Source organism: Artibeus jamaicensis, unplaced genomic scaffold (assembly GCF_021234435.1).
Source record: "Artibeus jamaicensis isolate MK-2021 breed Jamaican fruit bat unplaced genomic scaffold, CSHL_Jam_final scaffold_854, whole genome shotgun sequence".
In the NCBI taxonomy this organism is placed as follows: domain Eukaryota; kingdom Metazoa; phylum Chordata; class Mammalia; order Chiroptera; family Phyllostomidae; genus Artibeus; species Artibeus jamaicensis.
In genome coordinates, this window is record NW_026522058.1 from 45,256 (window position 1) to 62,657 (window position 17,402).

Genomic DNA, 17,402 nt, shown 5'->3' on the forward strand with positions numbered 1-17,402 from the left:
AGAATTGAGAGGCGCATTGTCGGGCTCTGACTCCGATAGTCATGGGTCCGGCTGGGGGATTAGGCTGTGCTGAGAGGCAAGCTTTCTCAGAAATTTTTAAAAGAGTAAACTGAAGGATTCTCCTGAGAGAGCCCCTTGGCTTGTTCCCTGCCCCCCGCCAAGCTTGACAGCGATCCAGAGGATAGGTGGAAGCTCTTGAGTTCCCCCACAGAGCTGGGAAAGATGGTACCAGATCCCTCAGGACCCAGACAACCTGGCTGGCACATGTGCGCCCACACCCTAGCCCACTGCAAGGACCCCTGGGGAAAAGTGCCTTGAAAAGAGCCTAGATTGCCTTCGTGGGGAACTGGGGAGAGGCGCCAGGCTAGCTATTGGGAGACTGCTTGCAGAAAGTCCACAACAATAGACCCTCAGCCTGATGCAGCCAGAAAAACCCTTTTGACCACTTTGAAACCAACAAGAGATTTTTTTTAAGTAATCTCGTATCTTTTTAATTTTATTATTGTTTTAGCTTTCAATGCTTTTTTCCTCTCCTTTCTTCTTTCCTGTTTTATTCCTTCTTCCTTTCTTTCCAAACTTACCACTTTTTCTTAACTTCTCCTGCCTTTTTTGTTTCTTTGTTTGTTTTCTTTTACCCACAAGTGACACAAACAACTTGGAACCATGAAAGACCAGAGTTGGACCCAAAGAGGGGGCATCCCAACAGTAGAGATAGAGAGACAAATTTCACTTTCCTATAGCAGAGAAGCCACAAGTCTTCTGCATATTTGTATTATTATTTTTTTCATTATTCTCAGTTCTTTTATGTTTTAATAGTATCTTTCTATTCCTCCTCTTTCAGTATAGTCCTCTTTGCCTTGACTGGTTACATTGTACCATTTGATAGGCTTCCCCTGTTTTATCCTCCACAGTGTATTGCTAATTTTCTATAGTTCACACCACTTTTTTTCATTTAGCACACTTCCCAAAGTTCTATACCCCCTATTCATGTTATCCAGATCACATAGAGTTTGTCATATGATTGTTGCTTTAATATTATTGTAAATAATAGCTGTTATATACAACTGTAAATACTTCATAACACATCTCCCAGTTTTTACCCCACTTTACAATTTCCTGAATTCTTTTACTGTAGTAATTAACTCTATTTGCTCACACACTATACCAATTTACTATCCTTTACTCTCACCTTACCTCAGAATTTGACCACCCGCACCTCCCTGCTTTCTAGATCCAACTCACAAGAATTCCCTCCCCAACAAGAGACTTATGTTTTGTCCATTCTTTCTTAAAAGTGGCAAGTTGGGTTGCAGATTATGGTTAACACTATATATAGCCTAAAGATCTTCAATCTCTTCTCTACTGGCTGTGACTGTAAATATCATAAAATACTCTCCCACTATCATAAACCATTTTGCCTCCCCCTCCAAATATTCACACACACACACACACACACACACACACACACACAAAAGTAGGTGGAAGCAGAGAACATCAGGAAAACTGAAGGAGACTGTCCCACTGAATTTCACAGGTATTTTACCACAGAAGTTCACAACATAAACCCAGGGAGTCAGAACAAATCAATTTAAGAAGCTGAGCAAACAAAAAGAGTCTCACAAACAATGGGAAGAAAAAGAAACAATCCCCAAAGGAAAGAAAAGAAGGAAGCCTCAGAAACAATGTTAAGTGAAATAGAGGCAAGTCAACCATCAGATATTGAATTCAAAGCACTGGTTATCAGGAAGTTCAAAGAGCTCACAATGAGCTACCAGAAACTACAGGGGAGGTACAATGAACTCACCACAAACTACATCAACATGAAAAAGGAAACAGAAACTATCAGCAAAGGCCAAGAGGAAATATAGAATACAATTTCTGAACTGAAGAACACAGTTGAAAAAATCAAAATCATGATCAACGAAGAAGAGTGGATCAGCAACTTGGAGGTCAAAGTAGGAAAAAAAATTCCCAGAAAGAGCAAAAAAAGAAAAAGAGGCTCAGAAAGAATGAAGAGGAATAAAGAGAAATGCAAGACAATATGAAACGTAATAGTATCCGAAAAATAGGAGTATAAAAGGAGAACAAGAAGAACAAGGGATAGAAAACCTAGTTGAAAGAGTAATGATGGAAAATTTCCCTAATTTTATGAGAGAAGAAGTCACACAAATCCAGGAATCACAGAGAGTCCAAATCAAGAGGAACTCAAAGAGGTCCACTTCAAGACATATCATCATTAAAATGGCAAAATTCCAAGATAAAGAGAGAATCTTAAGGTAGCAAGAGAGAAAAAGGAAGTAACATACAAGGGAGCCCAAATAAGGTTAACTACTGACTTCTCAATGAAAACACTTCAAGCAAGAAGAGAATGGCAAGAAATATTCCAAGTAATGAGAAACAGAGACCTGCAACCAAGACTACCCAGCAAGGCTCTCAATCAAGATAGAAGGCCAAATAAAGACCTTCCAAGACAAAAGAAGTCTAAAACAATATGCCTCCACCAAACCAGCTCTGCAAAAGATGCCAAAAGGACTAATTTAAGGAAAGGAAGGAAAAGAGAGAGACAGAGAGAAACACAGGTACAAAAATGGCAATGAATTAAATACCTATCAATAATAACCTTAAACGTAAATGGATTAAATGCTCCAATCCAAAGACATAGAATAGCTGAATGGATAAGAAAGCATGAAACATACATATGCTGACTACAAGAGACCCACCTCAGGACACAATACCTACAGAGACTAAAAGTGAAGAGCTGGAAACAAATTTTCTAAGTAAACAAACAAGAAAAAATAGCCAGGGTAGCAATACTCAAATCAGACAAAATAAACTTAAAAAAAAAAAAACCATAAAGAGAGACCCAGAAGGTCACTTCATAATACTCAAGGGAAGAATCCACCAAGAAGACATTAACATTGTAAACATATATGCACCAAACATAGGGGCACCCAAATATATCAAGAAAATTTTAGAGGACTTCAGGAAACATACTGACAGCAACACAAGTAGAGTAGGGGATTTTAACACTACACTGTAAAAAATGGACAGATCTTCCAAGCAAGATATTAACAAAGATATTGTGGTATTGAACAATGCCCTAAATATAATGAACTTAACTGAGATATATAGAGCCCTTCATCGCAAAGAAGCTAAATACACATTCTTTTCAAATGCACACGGAACATTTTCAAAGATAGACCACATGATAGGACATAAAACAAGCCTCAACAAATTCAATAAAATTGAAATTATACCAAGTGTTTTCTTTGACCACAAGCAAGTGAAACTGGAAACCAACCCCAGGGGAAAAAACCCAAATCATGAAGATTGAATAGTATGCTATTAAACAATGAATAGGTCAAGAATGAGTTTAGAAAAGAAATCAGAAAGTTTCTGGAAACAAATGAAAATGAACTCACAACAACCCAAAATTTATGGGACACAGAGAAGGCAGTCCTGACAGGAAAGTTCACAGCAATACAGGTATACCTAAAAAACATAGAAACATTTCAACCAAACAACTTTACCCTATGCCTATAAGAACTCGAGGAACAACAACAAAGACAGCCCAGAGCAAGTAGAAGGAAGGAAACCAAGATCAGAACAAAATTAAATGATGTAGAGATTAAAAGCACAATTCTAAGAATCAATAAATACAGGAGCTGTTTTTTTTAAAAGATAAACAAAATCAACAAGCCATTAAGTAGGCTCATCAAGAAAACAATAGAGAGGACACAAATAAACACAACCAGAAATGAAAGAGGAGAGATTACAACTGACAACACAGAAATAGAAGATACTGTAAAAAATTACTATGAAGATCTCTATGCCAAGAAATTTGAAAACTTAGGTGAAATGGAAAATTTTTCCAGAAAAATATAATATTCCAAAACTCAATGAAGAAGCAGAAAGCCTGAACAGACCAATTACAGCAGATGAAATTGAAGCAGTAATCAAACCACTCCCAACACACAAAAGCCCTGGACCAGATGGTTTCACAGGAGAATTCTACAAAGCATTTAAGGAAGAGCTAACCCCTATTCTTCACAGACTATTCCAAAAATCCAAAAAGGATGGAAGACTCCCTAACTCTTTTACTGAAGCCAGCATCATCCTAATTCCAAAACCAGATAAAGACACAAAAAAGAAAGAAAACTTCAGGCAAATATCACTGATGAACATAGACACTAAAATGCTCAACAAAATATTCGCAAATCTCATCCAACATTACATTAAAAACATCATACACCGTGATCAAGTGGGATTCATCCCAGGGATGAAAGGATGGTTCAATATTTGCAAATCAGTAAATGTAATACATCACATAAACAAAAGCAAAGATAAAAATCACATGATCATATCAATAGATACAGAAAAAGCTTTTGATAAGCTACAACACCCATTTCAGCAAAGTGGGAATAGAGGGAGCATGCCTCAATATAATAAAGGCCATATATGAGAGACCTACAGCCAACATCATACTCAATGAACAAAAAACTAAAAGCTTTTCCACTAAGATCAGGAACAACACAAGCTTGTCCACTTCCACCACTGCCATTCAATATAGTATTGGAAGATTTAGCCACAGCAATCAGACAAGAAAATAAAATAAAGGCATCCAAATGAAAAAGGAAGAAACAAAACTGTCACTGTTTGCAGATGACATGATAGTGTACATGGAAAATCCTATAGACTATGCTACACATAATGAATGAATGTGGAAAAACAGCGGGATACAAAGTCAATATCCAGAAATCAAAGGCATTTTTGTATACCAACAATGAATCAGCAGAAGCAGGAATCAAGGAAAAAATCCCATTCGATATAGCAAAAAGAAAAATTCAATATCTGGGAATAAACCTAACCAAGGAGGTAAAAGACTTATATATAGAAAACTACAGAACACTGAAAAAAGAAATAAAGGAAGACACAAGCAAATGAAAACATATATCACCTTCATGGATTGAAAGAATTAACATCATCAAAATGTCCATAGTAACCAAAGCAATTTACAGATTCAATGCAATACCTATTAAAGTACCAATGACATATTTCACAGACATAGAACAAACACTTCAAAAATTTATATGTAACCATAAATGACCCTGAATAGCAGCTGCACTTTTGAGAAAGAAGAACAAAGTAGGAGGGATCACAATACCTGATACCAAATTGTATTACATAGCCACTGTAATCAAAACAGCCTGGTACTGGCATAAAAACAGGCACATAGATCAATAAAATAGGAGAGCCCAGAAATAAAACCAAGTCTCTATGGTCAATTAATATTTGACAAAGGGGGCAGCAACATAAAATGGAGTAAAAATAGACTCTTCAAACAATGGTGTTGTGAGAGCTGGACAGCTATGTGCAAAAAAATGAAATTTGAGCACCAACTTACACCACACACCAAAATAAATTCAAGGTGGATAAAAGACTTAAATATAAGCTATGACACCATTAAAATCCTAGAGGAGAGCATAGGCAGGAATATCTCAGATATTTCATGCAGCAACATTTTTACTGATATATCCCCTAAAGGAAGAAACATAAAGGAAAGAATAAACAAATGGGATCTCATCTAAATAGAAAGCTTCTGCATGGCTAAAAAAACAGTATTAAGACAAAAAGAGAAGCAACTGTTTGGGAAAACATATTTGCCAATAAAACCTCACACAAGGGTTTAATCTCCAAAATATACAAAGAACTTACACAACTCCACTCTAAGACAAGCAACCCAATTAAAAAATGGGCAAAGGACTTAAACAGACACTTCTCCAAAGAGGACATGCAGAGGATCCAGAGACACATGAAAAGATGCTCAATATCACTAGCTATCAGAGGGATGCAAATTAAAACCTCAATGAGATACCACTTCACACTGGTCAGAATGGCCATCATAAACAAAGCAACAAACAACAAGTGTTGGAGAGGTTGTGGGGAAAAGAGGACACTAATTCACTGCTGGTGGGATTGAAGACTGGTACAATCATTGTGGGAAACAGTATGGAATTTTCTAAGAAAACTGAAAATGGACCTGCCTTTTGACCCAGCAATTCCACTGCTAGGATTATAACCTAAGAACCCTGAAACACCAATCCAAAAGAACCTATGCACCCCAATGTTCATAGCAGCACCATTTAAAATATCCAAGAGCTGGAAGCAACCTAGGTGCCCATCAGTAAATGAATGGATCCAAAAACTATGGAACATTTACACATTGGAATTCTATGCAGCTGAAAGAAGGAGCTCCTACCCTTTCCAACAGCATGGATGGAAGAGGAAAGCATTATGCTGAGTGAAATAAGCCAGGCAATGAAAGACAAATAGCATATGATCTCAACTTTAACAGGAACCTAAACATCAAGACAAACAAACGAGCAAAATATAAGCAAAGACACTGAAATAGAGAACAGGCTGACAGACCCCAGAGGGGAAAGGAAAGGGGATTTCAGGGGAAAAGGGTAAGGTTCTATAGGAACAAGTATAAAAGACACATAGACAAAAACTAGGGCGTGGTAGAAATGGAAGGGAGGTGGGGAGCACAGGGGGCTGGGATGGGAGTAAAAGACAGAAAACTGTACTTGAACAATAATTAAATTTTTTAATTAAATTAATAAATAAAATACAAATGAAAATGGACAATAAATGCATGAATGTATTTTAAAAACAACTGGGCTTCAGAGAAGTCAAAATCAAAATTACAATGAGACACTACTTCACATTTTTTATAATGATTTAACTGAAAAAACAGACAATGACAAGTGTCAAATAGGATGTGAAGAAATTAGAACACTCATATATTATTGATATGAATGTAAAATGGTGCAATTTGCCAGTTTCTCAAAATGTTAAACACAGAGTTACCATAACTCAGAAAATTCACTCCTGTACTCAAGAAAACTGAAAACATGTCCACACAAAAACTTGTACACACCCTGGTTGGTGTGGCTCAGTGGACTGAGTGCTGATCTGAGAAACAAAGGGTTGTAGGTTCCATTCCCAGTCAGGGCACATGCCTAGGTTGTGAACCAGGTCCCCAGTAGGGCGCATTCAACAGGCAACTACACATTGATGTTTCTTTCCCTCTCTTTCTCCTTCCCTTATCCTCTCTCTCTAAAAGTAAATAAAGACAATCTTTAAAAAAAATCTTGTACACAAATATTTATTGCAGCATTATTCATAATAGCCAAAAAGTAGAAAGAACAAAAATATCTATCAATGGTCAGATGGATAAACAGAACATAGTATACCCATAAAATGGAATATTATAAACTAATAAAAGAGTGACGTACTGAAATGTAATACAACCTGTATCCATTTTTGTGGGGTAAGAGATGGAGAGACCATGTGTGGAGTTTGACGTTGAGGAGGATAGGGTATGGGGGCAGCAAATGTTATAGGCCCTGGCGGGATTCCATCAATGCAAGGCAATAAATATGCAGCAGGCTGTAACCATTATAAATGCTACCAACATAACAGGGGTTCTTCACACCATTATTAGAACCACAGAACAAAGTCAGTAGGAAAATAAATAAGGAATGGGAAAGTGATCCCAAAGGCCAGGCCCAACAGCTCTAGCCACTTTTAACAACTTGCATGGGTGGGCTTGAAAGTTGGGTGGGGCAGAGCCTCAGGGAATCAACAAGGTGGAGCAAACAGTGTTAGCCAGGTTGAAGGAATCTCAGATATGGCACCTGCCTGCCTGCTCTGTGGCTTTCTGGGGAAAGGTTCAGGAAAGGAACAATGGCCTCTCCTCACCATTCTATCTGGGAGAAAGCTGTTGTCTAGCTCTTGTCTTGAAGCCAGATACTTCACTTCTTCCCTTTATGGCACTGGTGCTTTTCAAGCTGCTACCCCAGTGCTGGAGCTCAGAGGGAGCAAATCTGAATAAGTACATATGTGGGTTCTTTAAGAGGAACTGCTTGGGGCTCTGGAAGTTTCTTCCACCAACTCAGTCCCTGCTGGTTTTTGCAGCCAGAAATGGTGGGGACCCATCCTTCTGGCACTGAAATGGGGTGGGAGCCCTGGCGTTGGGCTGGAACCACTCCCTCTCAAGATCCCACACCCAAATTTTTATTCACCATACATGACTGTAGTACTAGGCCATTCCATGTATCCATCCCTCCATCCAGTCGGAATGGATGTGGTTCCTATAATTCAATATGATTTATGAAGGTTCTGAGTGATGGTTGCTCTATATTTTAGTTGTAATTTTGATGTGGTTGTGTGAGGAGGTGAGTCATGTTTACCTACACCTTGACCAGAAGTCCACACATGAGATTTTAAATGTACATGAATTGTCTCTGTCTCTGGCAGAGGAAGAAGGCAGAAGATGAAGCCAAAAGATTCCAAAAAAGAGAAACTCTTGAAGTGCTATTGCTGCTTTAAAGATGTAGGGGGTTGCATGAGAAAGAATGCAGGTGACCTTAGGAAGCTGAAGATGCCCCAAGCCCACAAACAGCAAGAAAATGTGGACCTCAGTCCTGTAAGCACAAGACACTGAATTCTGACAATAATAGAGATGAACTTGGACAAAGGCCCTGAGTTCCAGATAAGAACTCAGCCAGCCAACACCTTGGCTTGTGATATCCTAAACAGTTGAAACTGCCTGAACTTCTAACCTACAGATCTAAGTAAATATACAGGTGCTATGATCATTTGTTACCCAGCACTAAACTAACATACCTTTAAAATGTTCCACTGATCATAACCTACTTAAGATTGTTGCCCATATTTTACCCTAAAGAATAAAGATACTGTACAAGCACTCCAATGTCCAAAGCCTCTAACCCTAACCCTCTTTTTGAACTTGCCTCTCTTGAAGTGGAGTTCAAAAATAGGATTATCCAATAAAAAGAATATGAATGTTTTAATGGCTTTGATTCATAATATTAGATTGCTTCCTAACACAATTATGTCCATTCAAATGCTATCTCAAAAAGTTTTCCCAAAGAGTCCTGGCTGGGTGCCTCAGCTGGTTGGAGCATCATCTGGTACAACAAAAGGTTGCAAGGTCGATCCACCATACTACCACACATTAAGTTAAAAAATGGGTGTCTGTCTCTCACATCGGTCTTTCTCTCTTTTTAGAATGAATAAAAAATATCATTAAGGGATTAAGAAAAAAGTTAACTCAAAGATACTTTTTTTAATCTTCGATACCAAACAAATTACATATCACATGACTAACTATATCTTATTTTAACCTGAGGACACCTCAGTTGTGATACCCAAATGTCCTACAATTTGACCTTCCAAGCTTGGTCACCTTTGCCTTGGGTGGGAACAAATCCACAATACTAATCATTCATTCTCTAAACCTAATAGACAGTAAGGATGTAATCTTAAATGAACATCATTGAAAATTTGAAGACAATATAAGAGAAATAGAATGCAAGAAAGATACTCTTAAAATGGACTGCAAATCCAGGCACTCTGGTTCTAAAATCCCCGTCTCAACCCAGAGCAGGCATACACCCAGGAAATATAACTTCTCACTGCCTGGCTGCCTTTGAATTTTGGTGCAGCTGAAGGGGCCTCACACTCACTGTGTCACTCACAGCACAGAGGTAAGAGGCAGAGTCTTTCACCTGCAGCTCCTTCAGAAGAAGGTAACTGTATGTATCAGAGCGACTAAGGAACGAGGAAAAATGACCTCTTCTTGCCAAACCATCCAGAACATGGTAACAGAGAAATGTGGGTGTTCCGCCGTCACGTTGTTGGTACCAGAACAGCCCTTTGAACGCAGTCGTCTGGTAGCTGCAGTTGACCTGGACAGAGGCTCCTTCCATTGCTGTCACCTCAGGGGGCTGCTGAACGCTTTGTCCCTCTGTGCCTATGACAAGACTCATGACAGTTACCCAGGCAGCACTCCTGGAAGCTACATCAGTATTTAAAAGGTTTGTTTCCATATAGTCACAAAAAACTGTCTTTGGTAGACAAGTTCCTTAGACGGAAACAAACTGGGCTAAAAAAGAGCAGGAAAAGGACAAGGACAGTGATGAGGACCAAGACAGCACCACACAAGGAAAATGTATATGAGGAAAGGTTCCTTTACTAAAAATGTGAGAAGTGGCAACCATTTAATTAAGCAGTAAGAAAGTGATTTTGAAAATTCCCAAGTATGTTGCCTACTTAACTTGAGACTTACCTCCCACTGTCAGAAAAACATAAAGAAGGAAAACTCCCCACATTGGAGGCAGGACACCATGAGCCAGACACTGCATCCTGCTCCTGAGCCACCGGAGCCAGCATGTCACTCCCCCCTTCCTGTGGGTGAGGGACAAAGTTCAATCTGGAGGCAAACCCCAGAACACACACAAGGGGAGGAGCTGCTTTCCTGAGTGGGTGACTTTGAGCTGCCCCCTAAGCTGCTCTTGAATAAGCTGCTTCCCTTATTCAAGTGTATTTACATGCATATTTTACAGATGAATCCACAGGTTTTAGTCCAAGTGATCCAGTGAACAACAGAATTGTGTGCAAAGAACAGAGATGACAAATGAGAAAATGACATAAAACAAGGGCAGATGTGATCAATTTCTCTATAATGTGTTTCCCTTTCTACATACATTGTGGAAGGGGTCAGCTAGTGATGATACTGGTGATTTTTGCGACATTACTGAAGAGATGGGAAAGGTTTTCTACCACCTAAATGTATCTCCTAATAGTCAATGAGATTGTTTTATAATCTTTTAAAGATTTTATTCATTTATTTTTAGAGAGAGGGGAGGGATGGGGAAAGACAGGGAGAGAAACATCAATGTGTGGTTGCCTCTTGTGTGCCCCTTACTGGGGACCTGGCCCACAACCAAGGCATGTGCTCTGACTGGGAATCAAACCTGAAACGGTTTTGTACACAGGCTCGCACTCAATCCACTGAGCCACACCAGCCACAGCAATATATTATTTAAATATCTAAAGAAATACAATATATATCTATAAATATAGAGAAAGGAATGTGAAACAGCAAAGGAAACTGTTAACTCTAGTTACTTCAGAAGGTTGAGATTTAAAGAAAATGGGAAAATGTTAACCTTTTTTCACATCTCTGTTTCATTTGACTTGTCACTTTATATACAAGCAAATGAGAACTTGAAAAAGGGAAATCGGAATAAAGGAAGGAGAGGCAAAATCTATAAGGAAAGGAAAGAAGGAAGGGGCTATAATTCAAACTATTCCCAATTATCACAAAAGGAAATGATCTCTTTCACACTTGCTTTTCGCAAGCTAACGTACCCCTCACCTACAGTATTTTTGCTACAGGAATTTATATACCTCATGGGCCCTCTGGATTGACTCTATTTGCTCCATACAGCACACACAGTATAGTACTTGGTTGTAACACAGATAATACTTCCATCTTGTGGCCAAATGTAGCACTGCAAGGTTACACACACACACACACACACACACACACACACACACACACACACACAAATACTAATCATCCTCCCTAGTAATTGTGAATTAAAAGGAATCTTAAGAACCATGCAGTCTTTTTCCAGTTCCATCATCTTACTGTGGAGGCTCCTGAAGCTTATATTACACTCCCGGTTTCATTTCTTCCTTCTAACCAGTTCCCCAGTATTACTCAGATTAACATTAACTTTTTTCTTTTGTCCTCACCCAAGGACATTTTGTTCACTGCTTTCCAAGAGAGAGGGAGAGAGAAAAACATCTACTGACCACTTTCTCATACACACCCTGACTGAGGATGGAACCCAAAACCTGGCTACGTGCCCTGACCAGGAATCAAACCTGCAAACTTTCATTCGACCAGATGACACTCCAACAAACTGAGCCATGATGGGCAGGGCAGACTAACATTTACTTATATTAACATAAATAAATGAATACCCAAAGCTACTGACAATGTATGTGCACACAGAAATGAGAATCAGTTTGATACCAACTCCACTCCTGGTAATGTTAAATTGAAAGTTCATATTTGAAAGCACAGCTTTTTATTTTCTGCCCACAGTGTTTGATATGTGTGGTAGTTTCTCTTACTCATTTACCCAAGTTGTTCTGGAGACCCTGCTCTGTGCCGGGCAAGGTACTAGTGTTGGGGATTCCACAGTGAGCAAACCGACCTCCTCTCCTGAAGCCTACACCCCAGTGAAGGGAAACAAGCAATAAACGAGGTTACTGCCCACAGCCTAACTTCCAGGGATCTAGTAGAATCGTTCTCTCTCCAGACAAAATAATGAGGATTTGGGTAGGGAAGATCTCATTAAGGAAATACTTCTGAGTAGAATTTCTCCTGAGATTAGAATTGTTCTTCAAATCTCTTGACAGTGGCTTCAAATCTCCTGACAGTGGCTTCAAATCTCTTGACAGTGGAGGTCTTTTTTTTTCTTTTATATTTGGAGCCACAGAGGCAACAGGTGATGAAAACAAATGTCAAATGTGACTCAAGCAATATAAAAGTCACTCTCTTCAAAGAGCCCTGAAAGGCAGACACTCTTGGAGATTCTGAATATTTATTCGCCAGGTAAACTACTAACAGAATTCTTTTTTAAAAAGGATTTTCCTTCTTTCTTCATTTATTTTTAGACAGGGGAATGGAGAAAAAAAGAGAGGGAGAGAAACATCAGTGCATGGTTGCCTCTCATGCACCCTCCACTGCAGACCTGGCCTGCAAACCCAGCTTGTGCCCTGACTGGGAATACAACTGGTGATCCTTTGGTTCTCGGGCTGGCACCCAATCCACTGAGCCACACCAGCCAGGGCCTAAAAGGATTCTAAATCCCAAACAGAAATAGGAGCCCTTCACAATAGACTAAACTGAACCTCTGAAGGACATCTCTCTCTCTGCTGGACCATCCCTTCAAGGTCAGCCACCTCCTGCACGATTTCACAGCTCTGTGTATATGAGTCTAACAGGATGGAAAAACAATCCTAAAACCAACACCTTTCAAAATGAGGTCACTAATTTTGAAGCTTTAAAAATTTCTGTTATTTGGTTCAAATGTTAATTTAACCAGTCTCTTTTATTCATCCTCTTCCTCAACTCCTTACCAAACTGCTAGAATTAAGGTTCTTCCTTCCAAATGTATAGTATTTCTTTTTTCACATTGAGCAAATGACTCCAAAAAATCTTAACACTATTTTATTTTTAGTTCCTCTTAGTTTTTTTCTCTAGCACAATGATAAAGGGCAAGATTGGGCAGTGATACAGGCATAGAGGTTGGGAAAAATATTCTTTGTTAATTCTACAACACAAGCCAAATGGGTAACCTTTTCTTTCTCCAGTGAAAAGGATACTAAGTGTTTTTCCTTATGCAAGCTCTTTTTTCAAACTTGGTAGAAAGGCAAGAATATCCTGTAGTGGAAAGAGATAAAATATGTCTATGCCACCACAAATTCTGTCTATTTCCCTAACTCTGCCCTACCTCCACCAGGATATCTAACAGTCAGTGAATGTGAAGGGAAAAGAATATTTCTAGCAACAGGTTTGGGTTGGGTCTTCTCCTAAGAGTCAATAGCAGTCCTATCCTAGGTTGTCTCACACAACACTGGGCCAGTCTTTATCCCTCACCTTCAGGATCTCATATCTGCTCACTGACGGTCCAGATCCCACAGTTCATTCTAGAAATCAAACGTTTCAAATGGCTGGATGTTCTTACACCACACTGGCCTGATTGGGAGGGTCCGGATGCACAGAAAGCAGCCTATTCCATGACCCCCACGGCTCTGCGGAGTTCTCTAAAAAGCACTCTTGGCAGAACCCCAACTTGTCCTCATCCTCTCAGCACCACCTTTCACCCTGTCCCCACAGCCTCTCCCTAGCACATCCGAGATAATTGCTTTCTAAACCTGTGTTGTTTATCCTCTAATGTCACTGGGCCCTTGTTTTCAGATTGTTTCTATACTGAGTTGTAACCTTGGCTATTTTTGTGAGCTTTTGTACTTAAATTCCAAATATTTCACATGATTTTACCAGCATCAAATAGTCTAAAGCTTGGGACATTTTAAAATACTTTGCCCTGACTGGGTGGCTCAGTTGATGAGAGCATCATCCATACACCAAAAGACTGTGGGGTCAGTTCTCATTCAGGGCACAAACACAGGCTGCAGGCTCAATACTTTATGCATAATCTTACTCCCGACTCTTTCTCTTTCCTATAGCCTCGCTAAAGAAATAGGAACTAGTCTTCCCATCTATCTTCAAATAAACTGTGTTCTGAAATTCTGAATCTCAGGCAGTAAAACTCTGGTATTTCTTCTATCCTTGTAGACAAAGGGCATGCTTCACATTTTCTATGGACCCTGAAGACACAGCTATACTAAGTATTATCAATACTATTAATATCTATTAAATATTAGTATAGGAATTAAGTAACCTTAGAAAATAACCAATATAAAATCTCTTGGAATTTTCTGATGGAGATTAAATTGGCAAACATAGGAATACTTATATGTTCTTTGCATTTACGCTGTTACCATTTTAATTGCTTCCTGCAAATAACCATTTAAATTGCAAAGATATTTTATAGTTAAATGACAGATGACTGTATCTCAACCCCTAGTGTGTGGATATTCAACAAAAGGAATGAAATAAGCACATTTTATTCCTCTATCTTTTTTTATCATCTGAATTAGGTATTTCAAATTCTTTTAAGGCATATATATCACACAAACTAAAGATCAAGGCCTGCATTAATCAGTGCTTTTATAATAAACAATAATAATTCATCTGTAACTCCATACCAGAAAATCCAACCTGAACCATTGGACCACATAAATCAATATAATTAATATCCTGGTGCAATAAGAAAGCATTAATGTTTATTTCATTTGTTATAATAAAACTAAACACATATTGCATAAGAATCAGATAGTCCCTTGCCAGCCAGGTGAGCCAAGAGTCTGGTGAAAAGATCAAGCAGAGAAGGAAGCATTGTGTCAGATCAGTGGGATCTGGTGACATCCATTCAATCAGCCTTTAAGTCATTCAGAAAATAATTATCACTTGTACAGTGGCAGATGGATGACTAATGGAGGATGCATTAAGAATTTAGGCAATGGCAAAAGAATGTGATATGTTCTCTGGAAAGTGTAAGCGTGGTTCTTGGAAATCAGGAAAGCCATTTAAAGGAACATGCTGAAGGGAGCATTATGTAGGTGAGGAAGCAGAGGAGGCAACCTGTGCACAGGAGCATGCTACTGAGGAAGCCTGCAGGAGTCCTGTGTCTTTTAACAATGACAAAGAATTGTAAGGGGTGAGGGTAATAAGTAAAGGTGATGTTCTGGAGTGGTAACAACCAGATAATGAATATTTTTATATGTTATTGTGAAGAGATGCAATGTTATTTATTTGTTTTTTTATATTTGAGTTGTTTATTTTCAGAGAGGGAAAGGGAGAGAGAAAGAGAAGGAGAGAAACATCGATGTGTGGTGGCCTGGCTTGTAACCCAGGCATGTGCCCTGAGTGGGAATTGAACCCATGACCCTTTGGTTTACAGGCTGGCACTCCATCCACTGGGCCACACTAGCCAGGGTAGGAAGATGGGATTTTAGCTGAGGGCAAAGAGGAGGCATTGCAATGATGATAAGTGGAGAGAAAATAGATGTAATAATTGTGAGATGCGCATTCCACACTGCTCAACCTCAACATTAGCCCCTCTTTGGTCAACACTTTTTGGTTGGAATTCTAAGTCCTTCTCACTCAGTTCTTTAATCTGTCAAATTCCACTTCTGAGTATTTACCCATAAATAAGTTTCCATCCATCTAGGAAACAAACTAGCCTCTTCACTGTTTCTCTTATCAACTAAACCAAATAACTAATGGTAACACTCTCTTCTTTAAAGAAATTGTTTTAATACTATTCAGCTTCTCTCAGAACTCTTAGGCATATTCATCAGACAGAAGCACCAGCCCCCTGTGTGGTCTTTCCCTTGTCTGACCTCACCCTTCATCTTAGCAGACTACAGAAAGACATGGGAAAGAGCTTGAACACATCCCTGGACACCGTGGTGACACATTTCATCCTCTTGGGCTTGTCTCACCCCCCAAACCTGAGGACCCTCCTCTTCCTGGTCTTCTTCCTCATTTACATCCTGACTCAGCTGGGGAACCTGCTCATTCTGCTCACTGTGTGGGCTGACCCAACGCTGCATGCTCGTCCCATGTACATTCTCCTGAGTGTGCTCTCATTCCTGGACATGTGGCTCTCCTCAGTCATTGTTCCTCGTCTAATCATGAATTTTACTCCTGCCAACAAAGCAATCCCATTTGGTGGCTGTGTGGCTCAGTTGTATTTCTTTCATTTTCTGGGCAGCACCCAGTGCTTCCTCTACACCTTGATGGCCTATGACAGGTACCTGGCAATATGCCGGCCCCTGCACTACCCCATGCTCATGAATGGTAAGTTATGCAGCATCCTTGTGGCTGGAGCTTGGGTGGCTGGCTCCATCCATGGATCTATCCAAGCTGCTCTGACTTTCCGCCTGCCCTATTGTGGGCCCAACCAGGTGGATTATTTTTTTTGTGACATTCCTGCAGTATTGAGGCTGGCCTGTGCTGACACGACTGTCAACGAGCTCGTAACCTTTGTGGACATTGGGATAGTGGCTGCCAGTTGCTTCATGTTAATTCTACTCTCCTATGCCAACATAGTCCATGCCGTCCTCAAGATACGCACTGCAGATGGGAGAAGACGGGCCTTCTCCACCTGTGGCTCCCATTTAACTGTGGTCACAGTTTACTATGTCCCTTGTATTTTCATCTACCTCAGGGCAGGCTCCAAGAGTGCCTTTGATGGGGCAGTGGCTGTATTTTACACTATTGTCACTCCATTACTGAACCCACTCATCTATACACTGAGGAACCAGGAAGTGAAGTCTGCTCTGAAGAGAATAACAGCAGGTCGAGGAGCTGCAAGGGAAAATAAGTAACTGCAGCCTGAGGAACTACCTACATCTCCATTGCTATGCTCTTCTCGGCTACTGCTGCATGTGGCAAACACTTGACAAGTAGATCTTAGTTTAAGCTTAACTGAACCTAATTTTACTACAAAGAAGCTTCTCCCCCTAGCTAGTGTCCCTCAGTGTGTTGAATGTTGACCTGTTAACCAAAGAGTTGCCAATTCAATTTTCAGTCAGGATATATGCCTGGGTTGCAAGCCAGGTCTCCAGTATGATGTGCACTGGAGGCAACCACACACTGATGTTTCTTTTTCTCTCTTTCTCCCTCCCTTCCTCTCTCTCTAAAAATAAATAAATAAAATCTTTTTTAAAGGAGCTTCTCTTACTATATTTAACCTCAACAAATTGCCCAGAACTCTTTTACACTTTCTGACCCATCTCTTGGGAGAAAGCACATTCTACACAAATGTCAACAATGAAGAATAAATGCTCTATCTGGGAGGACAGAGGATTATTCCAGGCGAATT

At 39.7% G+C, this 17,402-nt stretch overlaps 1 protein-coding gene and 1 gene segment (V, D, J or C); one reads left to right on the plus strand and one right to left on the minus strand.

Annotated features, from left to right (window-relative positions):
* Positions 1-9,500: 9,500 nt before the first annotated feature.
* On the minus strand, positions 9,501-9,917 carry LOC119045710 (T cell receptor alpha variable 1-1-like). The segment is given in 1 exon segment: positions 9,501-9,917. A coding segment is annotated over 1 exon segment (417 nt).
* Positions 9,918-15,948: 6,031 nt separating this feature from the next.
* On the plus strand, positions 15,949-16,905 carry LOC128626698 (olfactory receptor 10G2-like). Its single transcript, XM_053660774.1, has one exon. It carries the CDS (start codon positions 15,949-15,951, stop codon positions 16,903-16,905), a length of 957 nt encoding a protein of 318 aa, XP_053516749.1.
* The last annotated feature ends 497 nt before the right edge of the window (positions 16,906-17,402 follow it).

Coding starts and splice junctions, on each gene's coding strand:
- LOC128626698 (XM_053660774.1), top strand. CDS start 15,949: ATGGGAAAGAGCTTGAACACATCCCTGGACACCGTGGTGACACATTTC.